At 44.7% G+C, this 11,652-nt stretch overlaps 2 protein-coding genes across 2 annotated transcripts in view; one reads left to right on the top strand and one right to left on the bottom strand.

The window, feature by feature from the left end:
• Positions 1-3,681, top strand: part of Arl1 (ADP ribosylation factor like GTPase 1) — a 10,778-nt gene extending 7,097 nt beyond the window's left edge. The window contains exons 5-6 of the mRNA XM_005358200.2: positions 2,368-2,546; positions 3,360-3,681. Coding sequence (XP_005358257.1) covers positions 2,368-2,546; positions 3,360-3,390 — 210 coding nt within the window. The 3' untranslated portion in view covers positions 3,391-3,681. The remainder of the gene's footprint in view (positions 1-2,367; positions 2,547-3,359) is intronic.
• A 1,572-nt stretch (positions 3,682-5,253) lies between these two features.
• The window catches only part of Utp20 (UTP20, small subunit processome component), an 80,010-nt gene continuing 73,611 nt past the window's right edge, over positions 5,254-11,652 (bottom strand). The window contains exons 58-62 of the mRNA XM_005358277.2: positions 11,198-11,269; positions 9,353-9,634; positions 8,616-8,742; positions 7,129-7,274; positions 5,254-6,981 (exon numbers count right to left, since the gene is read on the bottom strand). Of these exons, the coding sequence (XP_005358334.1) occupies positions 6,826-6,981; positions 7,129-7,274; positions 8,616-8,742; positions 9,353-9,634; positions 11,198-11,269 (783 nt within the window). The 3' untranslated portion in view covers positions 5,254-6,825. The remainder of the gene's footprint in view (positions 6,982-7,128; positions 7,275-8,615; positions 8,743-9,352; positions 9,635-11,197; positions 11,270-11,652) is intronic.

Here is an 11,652-nt window from a genome sequence, read left to right as displayed (position 1 = left end):
TTTTTTTTTTTTTTTTTTTTTTGGTTTTTCGAGACAGGGTTTCTCTGTGGTTTTGGAGCCTGTCCTGGAACTAGCTCTTGTAGACTAGGCTGGTCTACGAACTCACAGAGATCCGCCTGCCTCTGCCTCCCGAGTGCTGGGATTAAAGGCGTGCGCCACCACTGCCCGGCTTTGTTTTTTTTTTTTTAACTGGTACTGGCGGCTGAATTTAGAGCCATGTACATGCTAAGCGAGAGCTGGATCTCTAGCTCAGAAACTCAGTACATCTTATTTACTAATAGCATTTATAATTTATTGTCTGGCTAGTCAAATTTAGAACATTCATTAAATCAAAGACTCAAGGTAAATATGCTTTGATTTGTCAAAGAACACCCCAGTAGTATTTGTTAGAAATTTAAATGGATATTCATTTTTCTATAGTTCCAGCTTAACCCGGCTGTTTGATGCTTACCTACCAGTTGTAGGCTACTTGGTACTGAGGTTCTGCTGCCGTGGTTCAACGCCTCAGCCAGGGCAATTCACAGAAGGGCTTCCTGGGTTTACGGTTCCAGAGGACCAGGTTAGAGTCTGGGATGGTGGATGCAGTCCTGGCTGCAGAAGCAGGAAGCTGGGGGTTCACATCTTAAACTGCCAGCAGGAACCAGAGAGAACAAGCTGGAAATGTCTCTCAAGCCCAGGTCCCAGAGACTTACCTTCTTCAGTCAGTCACACCTCCCAGGACTCCTCACATAGCACCTCCTGCTCAGGTGGGGGTCAGTAAGTGTCTGACACCAGGAGGAGGGGACGCTCTCACTGGGCCACTGTGCTATGCCAGTTCCTTTTCAGAAGCGTGGACTGCGGGTTTGTAGTTTCTCGGACTGTGACTTTGCAATGGCTTCAAGGCTGTAAGTCACAGTCGGTAGGTTTAAACCTGTGTTTAGTTGTTTGCACAGCGTAGCATCTGCTTTATAAGCTGCTTAGGTAAAAGTATAAAGGTTTGTTTTTCTTTGCTTTTTGAGACAAGGTGTTGCTGTGAAGCCATGCTCATATAGTATTCCTGCCTCCTCCTCTCAAGGTCTAGGGTAACAGGTGTGTCCACCATGCCTGCCTGGGAATTAAGGAATCTTAAGGAACTGTTTAATTCCCTTGGGTATAAGGATTTTTAAAATTTGTTTAAATTGAGGTTACAGTTCCATCATTTTCTGCCTTCCTTTCGCCCTTCCAAGGCCTTCCTTCCTCATACTTATTGCAGTCTTTAAGACTCATGACCTTTGTTTTTATTATTGTCACATACAATGGATTTTTAAAACAGCAGCCTTATTTAGGCCTGGTTTACACATATAAAGTATTTTGGAAAAAATGATTAACTTAAATGTACAATTCTCGAGTTGTGTAAGACTGTTAGGAGTCATTTGCAGCATTGGGATTTGGTTTATAAAATCTTAGCGAAATGGGCCTGTCAGTCATTACAGGACGTGCTTCTGTTCTAGTGCCCAGGAGGCTGAGGTCATGACATGGGACCATCCTGGACTACTCAAAACCAAGGGGGGTGTAGCCCGCAGTGCTTCTCTAGCTTGCACAAGACCCTGGCGCGCCCCTCATGCAGGAGGACACCTTGCAGAGCAAGAACTGGAAGCCCCATTGTTAGGAAATGGCTTTTGTGTGCGCCATCGACAGTTGGGTGGAGGTCTGGTGCCAGTGTGCACTGTTGGCATTAAAGCCTAAACACAAAGCACTTTAGGGTTTCACCCTCTCTGTACATATAAAAGCATTCTAAATGAAATTGCTAATGTGTAAAATACGGAAATTAGCCAGGAATGTATCGGTGAATAAGCATAGCATCTGGATTGGGAAAGCCTTTCTGGAACAGTGGGGAGATTTACAAAAGAGAAGATAGGTTTAATTGTAACTCAAAACTCCCAACGTTGAGATGTGCCGAACACCAACAAATAAGACAGGAAATCAGTGAGGGTTGAAAGGTTTTTTTTTTTTCTTCTGAGATTGGGTCTTGCTTTTAGCATCTGCGTACCTGAACTTGCCTGCCATGTCCTCAGGCTGGCCTCAGACTTGCAAGTACAGGATTGCTGTTCTTTCTGTATTTGAATGCTTCTGTTAACTGTACACAGTAGTGGTGTCTTTGACGTTTTCCTGCGTGTACATGCTGTGTTTTGTTTATATGTATCCCCCTTCATTGTGTCCGTTCTCCTTCCGCCCCCACCTGGCCTCCCTTCTGTGTTCATGTCTTTTGTGTGTGTGACCCCGTGAATTTCATTAGTCTACAAGAGTATGGCTACATAAGTACATACTTTCTTCAACACAATTTATTTTTCAGTGTTTTTTTCCAAATCAAGGGTGCATATTAAAACGAAGTCTTTCCATCTTATTTAGGAAGAAGAGCTGAGGAAGGCCATTTTAGTGGTGTTTGCAAATAAGCAGGACATGGAGCAGGCTATGACACCCTCAGAGATGGCAAATGCGCTTGGGCTGCCAGCCCTGAAGGACCGAAAATGGCAGATATTTAAAACGTCAGCAACCAAAGGCACCGGCCTTGACGAGGCCATGGAATGGTGAGCGTCTGTGCACACATACGGGAAGCTTCCTGTAGGATAGTGTTCTTTGTCCTGGTATGTAGCCCAGGACATACTCCTGCTCCAGCCTCCTTAGTGTGCGTTCCCACGCCGGGTAAGCTGGCTCTCTGTTCTACGTCCCCTTCCTATCCTGAGCCCTTCGGGAGTTAGGAGAAGGCTTACTTCTTGTCCACAAGACTCTTGACAGGCATTGTGGTAGCCCATACCACCACTGCCAACCCTTGGGAGGCACATGCAGGAGAATCACCAGTTGGTAGATGAGCTGAGGCTGCGTGGGGAGAGCCTGCTGCAGTTCTCCTCCCCCCGGAGAGTCTCAAAGTGGATCTGCGATCCCACCGTCCTCGCACACGTGAACTCACCCTTATCACAGCCCAGTGACACGTGCTTGCTACATCCGCTCATAACTGATCAATAGGTGTATCTATTCCAGCTGTTTGAGAATAATGGTTCTTACCTCCGAGGTGTACCTATGTACAACCCAGCAGTAATAGCAGAAAGTAAGATACCCGAGACTCAGATTTGATGGTGCCTGTCTATAATCTCAGTACTTTGGAAGCAGAGACAAGGTCAGTAATTTAGGGTCTATGGTGAGTTCAAGGTTAGCCTGGGGCTTGAGATTCTGTCTCAAGAAAAAGAAAAATCAGTAGATACCCGACCCCTTTCTTTGATCTGTGTTAAACTTGGTGAGTAAAATGCTCTAAATCCACCTCCACTGTGGAATTCATATTGTAAATGGTCATGTTTTATACTTGGGAGTTAGTTTTGTTAAACTACTGCATTTTCTCTCTGCAGGTTAGTTGAAACACTGAAAAGCAGACAGTAAGCCCACTCATCTGTGAAGCAAACACTGTCACACACTCATTGGAATCGGCCAGATGTGCTTCGGCGACTTAGGACTGTGACTGCTGGCATGTACAGAACTGACTCCAGGATTTGTAATAAATATAAAAAGCAAGTACTTGGCGAGAGGGTTAGCTTGATTATACCATCCAAATGGTCTGTGTAATGTAAAATATTCTTCCTTGCTTTCTTGTGTTAAGGTATATATTCTATTTGTATGGAATTCTTACGCAAATACAATTCTATTAAAGGATGTATACTCTTGGGCCTCCTATCTTTAAATTAGTGGTTGCATTTTGTTTGTATGAACACTAATATTTAGCTTAGATTTATTTCCCCTTAAAATGAATTAAGGCTTTCCAAAGATTAGTCTTAGCAAAGTAGATTAGCAATATAGTGTGTATAATATAATCTTCACTGGACTAACTGACTAGTTTATATTAAGCTATTCCTCTTGGGTTTTTGATTATAGGCATGAGTATTATTTTGTTGGCTTACTTTACTGACTTACATTATTTTATAATACTTCATAGCTGTCAAAAGAATTTGACACGTTGACCTGAACATTGTACAGTAACCCTGTGAGAAACACAATATTCTGCTATGTTGCTTTGCCTGGCCCTATATAGTGAGGTGGGGTCAGACATTTGTGTCAGAAACCATACTGTCTATGGAAACACTGATCTGGAAACACAGACACTGATCTGGTGGCACACATGTGTAATCCTTGTACTCAGGAGACGGAGGCAGGAGGACCGAGAGTTAGGGCTAGCCTCGGCTGTGTGGTGAATCTGAAGCCAGCTTGGGCTCAAAACAAAATTAACAAACCAACCGCACACACAAAATATACTAAAGTAGTTATGGACATTCAAAGTACTGTTTATATAAACTCTGTCTATGCTAGTAAAATGATAACTGATAGTCAGAATGATCCCAGATAGCTGTATCTAATGAATCTACAACACATAAAAAACTTCACATGAAAGCAAATAAAAAGTAATTTTAATAATATTAACATGGTGTCTTTACTGGTTTCCACTCATTTGCCCTTTTCAGATTAAAATTGGCTAAAGAATCTTACTGGTTCTAAAGAAAATTAAACTAGCATATTCCTAGTTTTAAAAATTAGGCATACTGCAGGCTTAAAACTGTCCTGAGGCACTACGTCAGTCTAACAAACAGTCCACCTTGCCCTTAGCACGTGTGATGGTGGGCGTGGTCTGTGTGCCACTAACACTGGGGGTTCTTTCAGATACCAAAAGGAGCGTTTGAAAGTTAGACATGGTACAGATGTGGGCTCTAGCCTTCCCTCCCATAGATGGTCATTTTGTTAGGATAAGTAAAGAACGCACTTTGCTCCTGAGGGATTTTCATGTCTGGCTTCATACTATCACAGCCGGCTTAGGATTCATTACCTTTTTGTTCTTCTACTCAAGTTTTTTTGCAATCTTTTTTAGGGACCCTCTTCCTCCAGGCACAATTATTCCCAGGACAAATGAGTACACTTTTGATGGACAGGGCTTTTGTTTTTATATGCATTTTGGTACCCATATATGTGGACATTCCCTTCCACTGGAATATATTCATACTTGAGGCTGGGGAGGTTATGGTGCAAGCATGAGGGTCATTGTTTGATACCCAGCAAGTATGTAAAAAACCAGGCATGTCTTTAACCTCAGTGTTGGGGGCTGGTCTAGTGAAATGGCAAGGTCCAGCCCTGAGACCTTTATCTCAGCCTACAAGATGGAGAGATCTGACCTTCACATCTGCACACACAGACAAGCGCATCCCTCACACGCAGAAGCCGCAATAAGATACACCGGTCAGGTAGGCAAGAGGCACTCACTGCAGTTTATACTTTAGTTTCCTTCTGGTCTATGGCACAGAGCTGGAAAATGACAAGAGAGTAATTTATTTACACTGAGTTACTGGGTTTACTCCCCTATGATTCTGGAACACTGGAAAAATAGGGTGTGGCAGACACAGGCTACCTGGCACCTAGCCCCCACCACCTCAATCTGATGGAGCATCACAGAGGCTAGAATAAATCCCGAGCTCCAATGTTGACATTTACCAAGTAAATCTGAATACTAGAGAGTGTGTTTGTGTGCACACCAATCCGTCTAAGGAGCTTGGCAGTTTGTGTTTGCATGCATGCGTGCACTTGTGTGTGCAAGAAGCTTAGTAAAGGTAGTGTTTTGCATTTTGGTTCTATCTACATTCCACAATTTCTTAGTTATTTGCTGAGTCCATTGCATCTGTAATATAGGAACAATTTTGGATCTCAGAGGTAGGATTAGAATTAAGATGTACGCCAGGTACCCAACGCACAGGATGGGTTCTGTTTCCCAAATACACTGGTCACTGAAGAGTGTTGCTTCAACGTTGAGTGTGTGAGGAGGTGATGGCTGAACTGAAGCCAGTTTCCTTCAAGAGTGAGTCACTCCAGAGAGGCAGTCAACCTTAGAATCCCTTGGGAAAGTGTCTGTGAAAGCAAATGGTAATTGTGTTTCTTGTTGAAGCCGAGGCATTTGCACACAAGCCAAATATGGAAACCTGGACCTCCAAATCTTAAGAGTGTTGCTAGTACAACCTAAGACCTGTAACCACACACTGTGGGTTTGAATCGTGTTCCTTCTCCAGACTCACTGTCTATGAACACTGGGCTCATTCTTTTTATCCTGTATAACACAGGGCCATATATTTTTGGGTTTTGCTCCCATATGTAGTCAGCCAGAGGGATCAATCTGGGAGAACAGCACTTTACGATACTGAATCCATTAGCATGGCTGTATCTGTTCACAGACTTCTCAATGCTTTCTGATGTTATTACCAATACTTTGTTCTACTTATTCCTAATATCTACTTTTTATATTTAAATATAACTTTTAAAATATATAATATACATAAATATATATTTTGAGGCAGGGTCTATGTTCTCAAACTCACAGATCCAATTGCTTCTACCTCCAGACTCCTGGGATTAAAGGTGAATGCCACCACACCAGCTTTTCCCTGTATTAAATGATCTTCTTCTGAAAAAGCTAGGTTTAAAACCATGTCATTTAGTATCATACACTTTGTAGACATTGAAGATACAGGAGTATCATATTAAACATTTTAATTTAAAAACAATACAAACATGATTGCATTAAAATATAATTACAAATCTATGCCAAGCTTTAACTTGTTTTCTTTTGTTTGAGTCCTTCCTGTTTTCATTAGTCCACTGGCCTGAAACTCACTGTGCAGTTCAGGTGGGCCTCAAACTTGAAGCAATCCTGCCTTACCGTCCAGGAGCAGAGATTACAGCCATGCCTACCTTCCGAAGTCTAATTCAGTCCAGTAGAGGAAGGCTGGAAGTTCAGGTTTCCACCCCAGAGACCGCGTGAGTTACTGCTCTGCGCACAGGGAGATCTCACTCCATGATCGCCAAATCTCTCAGGCTGTGGGATTTCTGTCTCTTGGCCTTATAGCCTGGGCGCAGGAACTCGATCTTTCTTTTCTTTGCTTCACTCTTATTTTTATGTTTCTTCAACTTTTTCTTGGCAGCAATATCAGGATTGGTTACAAACTTGAAGAGAAAGCAGAGATCATGCATTACTTTTAAGGTACATGTTAAAAGAACCCAAAGCAAACGCACAAGATGCCTCTAATGAAAACCCTCCTCCTCCTCCCCCAGGGAACAGCAGCACACGCGTGCACAGCACACAGCACTCACTTCCACGGCCTTCCTCTTCTTCCGGAGCGCCCTCTTCTCACTAGCCTGCTTCTGGACAGAGGCAAAGGCCAGCGAGAAGCTCTCGAGTCCAACCAGCTTTCTGAGTAATTCTATGATTTCCTGGGATAGATTCTTCAGCAGAGGATCTAATCATACAGAAGAAAGATGAGAGGCAGTCACACGTCAAAACATTTCAACTCCCGTGGCATCATGACTGTTATCACTCAACACAAATCCATGGCCCCTGAGCTCTGAGGTGGGAGGGTGTGGCACCTGTAGCGTCCTCCTTAGCCAGAACGCAAGAGGAGACCAGACTCTAGGAGGCCCAGTTCCCGACAGGAAGCTGGCTGCTGGGTTTCCGGAAGCTGGCTGCTAGGTTTCCTCTGTGAGCCTGTGCGGCTCTGCAGATGTGGAAGATGGTAAGGCAGCATGTTTCTCCAGCCTCCAGCGCACAGGTCAGAGCCTAGCCGTGCTCTCTCCCATCCTCCCTTTCTCTTTCTAAAATGCAACTCAGCCACACAGTTGCATTGTCTTAAATACATGGGAATCCATTAAGATGTAGCCGAGGGCCTGATCCACAGACTGGACTGCTCCAAATACACGAGGCACTAAAGAATACCACTTTATCACGAAGTACAGCGAGCTAAAGATGAATGAGGCTGAACAGCCAAAAACGCCTCATTGGGTGGGCACAAGGACAAACGTTTGCCAGCACTCTGGAGGCAGAGGCAGGTGGGTCTCTGTGAGTTCGGAGCCAGCGTGGTCTACAGAGCTAGTTCCAGGACAGTCAAGGATACATAGAGAAACCCTGACTAAAAACAAAACACAACAACCCCACGACAACAACCCTAGGCTCCTCTGAAAGTGACTTACTAGAGCATTAGAAACACCAACCTCAGGACCAACTGCTAAGGTCTCTATGAAATCAGACTGTTGCTCTATACTTACTTAAGCCAGAAATTAAAAAACATTAAATTGCGAGGTATTTGTGAATAAGCAAGATATGAAAACGTGGGAATCTAATACCAAATCTAACAGAACCGCTTCGTTTTAAATCTAACACCAAATCTGCTCCATTTGTCTTATTTATTTAGTTTTTTGAGAGAACTCTCTTCCTCTGGGAGATTCCAGCGTGCTGGGATTACAGCACGCAGCACCACCTGTCCACTGCGAGGTTTAGGAATACCTAGAAGCTGCCTCCGAGGGTAGAGTCATCATTCTATAGAAGCCAAACATTTTCTCACCCCTTTCAGACAGTGTTTCACTGTGTAGTCCTGGTTGGCCTTAAAGTTATCAAGTTCCTTCCACCTGCCTCACACGTCACACCCGATGACACCCGCTTTTTGCCATGATTGGAAGCATACAGAATGTTCATTGAATAAATGGAAAATATGTTTGTCATTAAATGTTTTCTTCCTTAAACTGCAGTAGGAAGGAAGACGGAAAGGAAGGGGTCCCAGTGTGCAAAAGGACAGGCAGCAGGGTACCTTGCTCCGAGTAGGTGCTGTTGAGTTCCCGAAACAGAGGTGCGATGATCTCTGGAAGGTAGGGCTGGACCCGGTCCACTCCAAGGTCCACAGCTACTGCACCAAGAAACTTAAAGATGCAGGTTCTCTGAAAGAAGAAATCTCGCTTGAACTGTCTCAGTTCAACATTCAGTCACACCACCAACAGTGTTCAGCTGAAAAGCCCAGTTCACTCTTTTTTGAGACAGACATTGTTGCAATTTTAGGTTCAAAATACAAAGTCCCAAGGATCCAAAAGTCTCACCAATAACATATACACATCCAACAAGAAACCCCAAGCCCCAAAACAAACACCCCAAATCAAAACTCACTAAGAAAATATTGGATGTTGTAACTTACTCCTATAATAAATCTAGCACTTGGGAGGCCAAGGCAGGAGGATTGCTACAGTAAGGACAAGTTTCAGACCAGCCTGAGATACAAAACAAGCACCAAGTAAATGGGTTAGAGCCTGTGTCAAGAAACCCTGTCTCTAAAAACGAAAAAAAACAAAAACAAAACAAAACTCCAAAACCAAATCTGTGTCAATAACCAAGAGGCCAGCATTTGGGAGAGAGGCAGACAGGTCTCTGTTAATCCAAGCCTCCCTGGCTTAGCAGAGCTCCGGGCCAGCCAGGGCTTCACACTGAGCTGAGACCCTGTTTCAGACAGCACCAACAAAACACACCAACAACAGAGACTTTAATCGCCTGCAGCACCTTTAAGGGGTTTCTGGGAGTATAAGCAGCTTCCAGCTTAGCCGTCCGGGCCAGCTTCTGGATCAGCCACAGCAGCGTGGCCGGCTTGCTGGGCTCTTCCTTCTCTTCCCTGTCCAACTCCGTCCTTCCGTCTGCACCAGCCTCGTCTTCCGCCACCTCTGTGGCCAGAGCATCTCCTAGCGTGTCCTGTTCTTCCAAGTCTTTCGACTCGCCTTGCTTGTTCCCAGAATCAGGTTCCAGTAAATACAAGACTTTTGCTATGAACAGTAAGTTCTTAACAACCTTAAAGAAGGGAGAGGGGAGGAGGTTAGATCTGGAGAAAAGCAAGGCGTGCTGGGTCCTAACCTAACATGCAGGGGACAGAATGGTGGGCACAGCGCCATTATCCCCCATGGCTGCTTTACGTTAAGTCCTCCCACACAGTACCCAAATTCATTCTCCTGTGACGGTTGTCATTTTGCTTAGTTCTGCCTTTAAAGTCACAGAAGTAAAACATTTTCCCATGGAAGAAGCATTGCCATTTTATTTTGCGCTAATTCTCTGAACCTAATTATGCAGAAATAATATGAACTGATTCATTGAATCCACATCCAACTGTAAAGATCCCTCTGAGGTATTGGTACCTCAGAGAAAGTTATAGTCACACCAATATAAAATGTCACTAGCGGTCAGCCAGGATTCAACAGTCTTTAGCCTTCAATGCCAAGTACTCCATTTCACCACCCACTGAAAGGCTCTCTACTCCTTCCCTGACCCGGCCATATGTAAAGCATGCTAGAGACAGGGTTTCTCTGTGCAAGAGCCCTGGTTGTCCTGGAACTTACTCTGTAGACCTGGTGACCTCGAACTCACAGAGATCCGCCTGCCTCTGCCTCCCGAGTGCTGGAGTATAGGCGTGCCCACCACTGACCAGCTGAGCATTTACTTTTTAAAGACAGAGTTGAGATCCTGTAGGCCTGGCTGGCCTCACACTGATGCCAACCTTCACCTCAGTCTCCCAACGGGACCACAGGCATGAGCTAGCTATACCTGTACAGTGCATGTCATCCAATGGAAGTACAGGAACTATTTTAATGATGGACGGTGTTATCTGCCTTAGGGTCGGCCAGTGGCCAGTTCATTCATTTATTTTTTCTTTTGCTGACGACAACCTTGTTCTTCAGGAGCTGCCCACCTTGCTTTTTGAGACAGGATCTTTTGGGGTCCTGGGGCTAGACTGGCTAGCCTCACTAAGGCTCGCTGATCTGCCCGCCTGCCTTAGGGACAGCCAGTTTTTAGGTCAATCTTTCTCTTTAACCTCCAGGGATATGGTAAGGAGATTCAATACCAAGCTTTTCTAGAGTACTTAACCCATCCATCAACCCCTTTAAAGCTTCAGCCACAGAGCAGAACTGGTATTCTAAGGACAGCAGCTTCCTTCCCTATCATCCTCACTGGGAATGGGTGATGAGGCCAAGTTATTCCAATGCTGCCCCAGAGTCAACAAGACACGGATGTACAACGACACATCCTGGAGTGGACTGCTACATTTTTACCAAATATTAAAGTTCGTTGAAAGCAAAAGAAATCAAATAACAGCTGGGTGGTGGCGGTATACACTCTTAATCCCAGCATGCTGGAGGTAGAGACAGGGGGATCTCAGAATTCGAGATCAGTCTGGTTTACAGAGCTAGTTCCAGGACAGTCAGAGCTGTTGCACAGAGAAACCCTGTCTATGTCTAGAAACCCCCCACCCCACAAAAAGAAAGAAAGCAAATAACAAATGTAAAAATGTAAGCGTATTTATTCTTAGTCTGTCAGGAGACCAGCTGGCTGCTTCTCTCACACTGGAGTCCACACTCTTACCTGTTCTCCTAGGGTCTCGTCTAAGAATTTGGAATGCAGCTGATGGCAGGAAGCCAGAGAGATACTCTTCATCTATGAGAAGAAGGGGACATGAGCAGACAGACAACATTGTTGGTTGTTAAAACAGTCAGCCATCCATTAACAGCTGGGAGTGTGGACATACCTGAAACCCGAGCACACCAGGAGGCTGAAGCCAGAGAGGAGTGCTGGGAATTTAAGGCCAGTCTGGGAGACACAGTGAGTTCCAGAACAACTTTAGGTCACACAGTGAGACCATGTCCCAAAACCAAACAACACTCCTCAAAACTCAAAACGTGTGCAGCAAGTTGCCGGCTGGCGTTTCCCCCACCCACGGGCCAGCCCAGGGGATAACCATAGACCAGAGGAAACATCTCACACGGGTCGGAAGGGAACCCAGGGGATAACCATAGACCAGAGGAAACATCTCACACGGG

This window comes from Microtus ochrogaster, chromosome 24 (genome assembly GCF_000317375.1).
Source record: "Microtus ochrogaster isolate Prairie Vole_2 chromosome 24, MicOch1.0, whole genome shotgun sequence".
Taxonomy (NCBI): Eukaryota; Metazoa; Chordata; class Mammalia; order Rodentia; family Cricetidae; genus Microtus; species Microtus ochrogaster.
The sequence above is the reverse complement of the archived record's forward strand: the minus strand, read 5'-3'. Positions and strand labels throughout refer to the sequence as shown.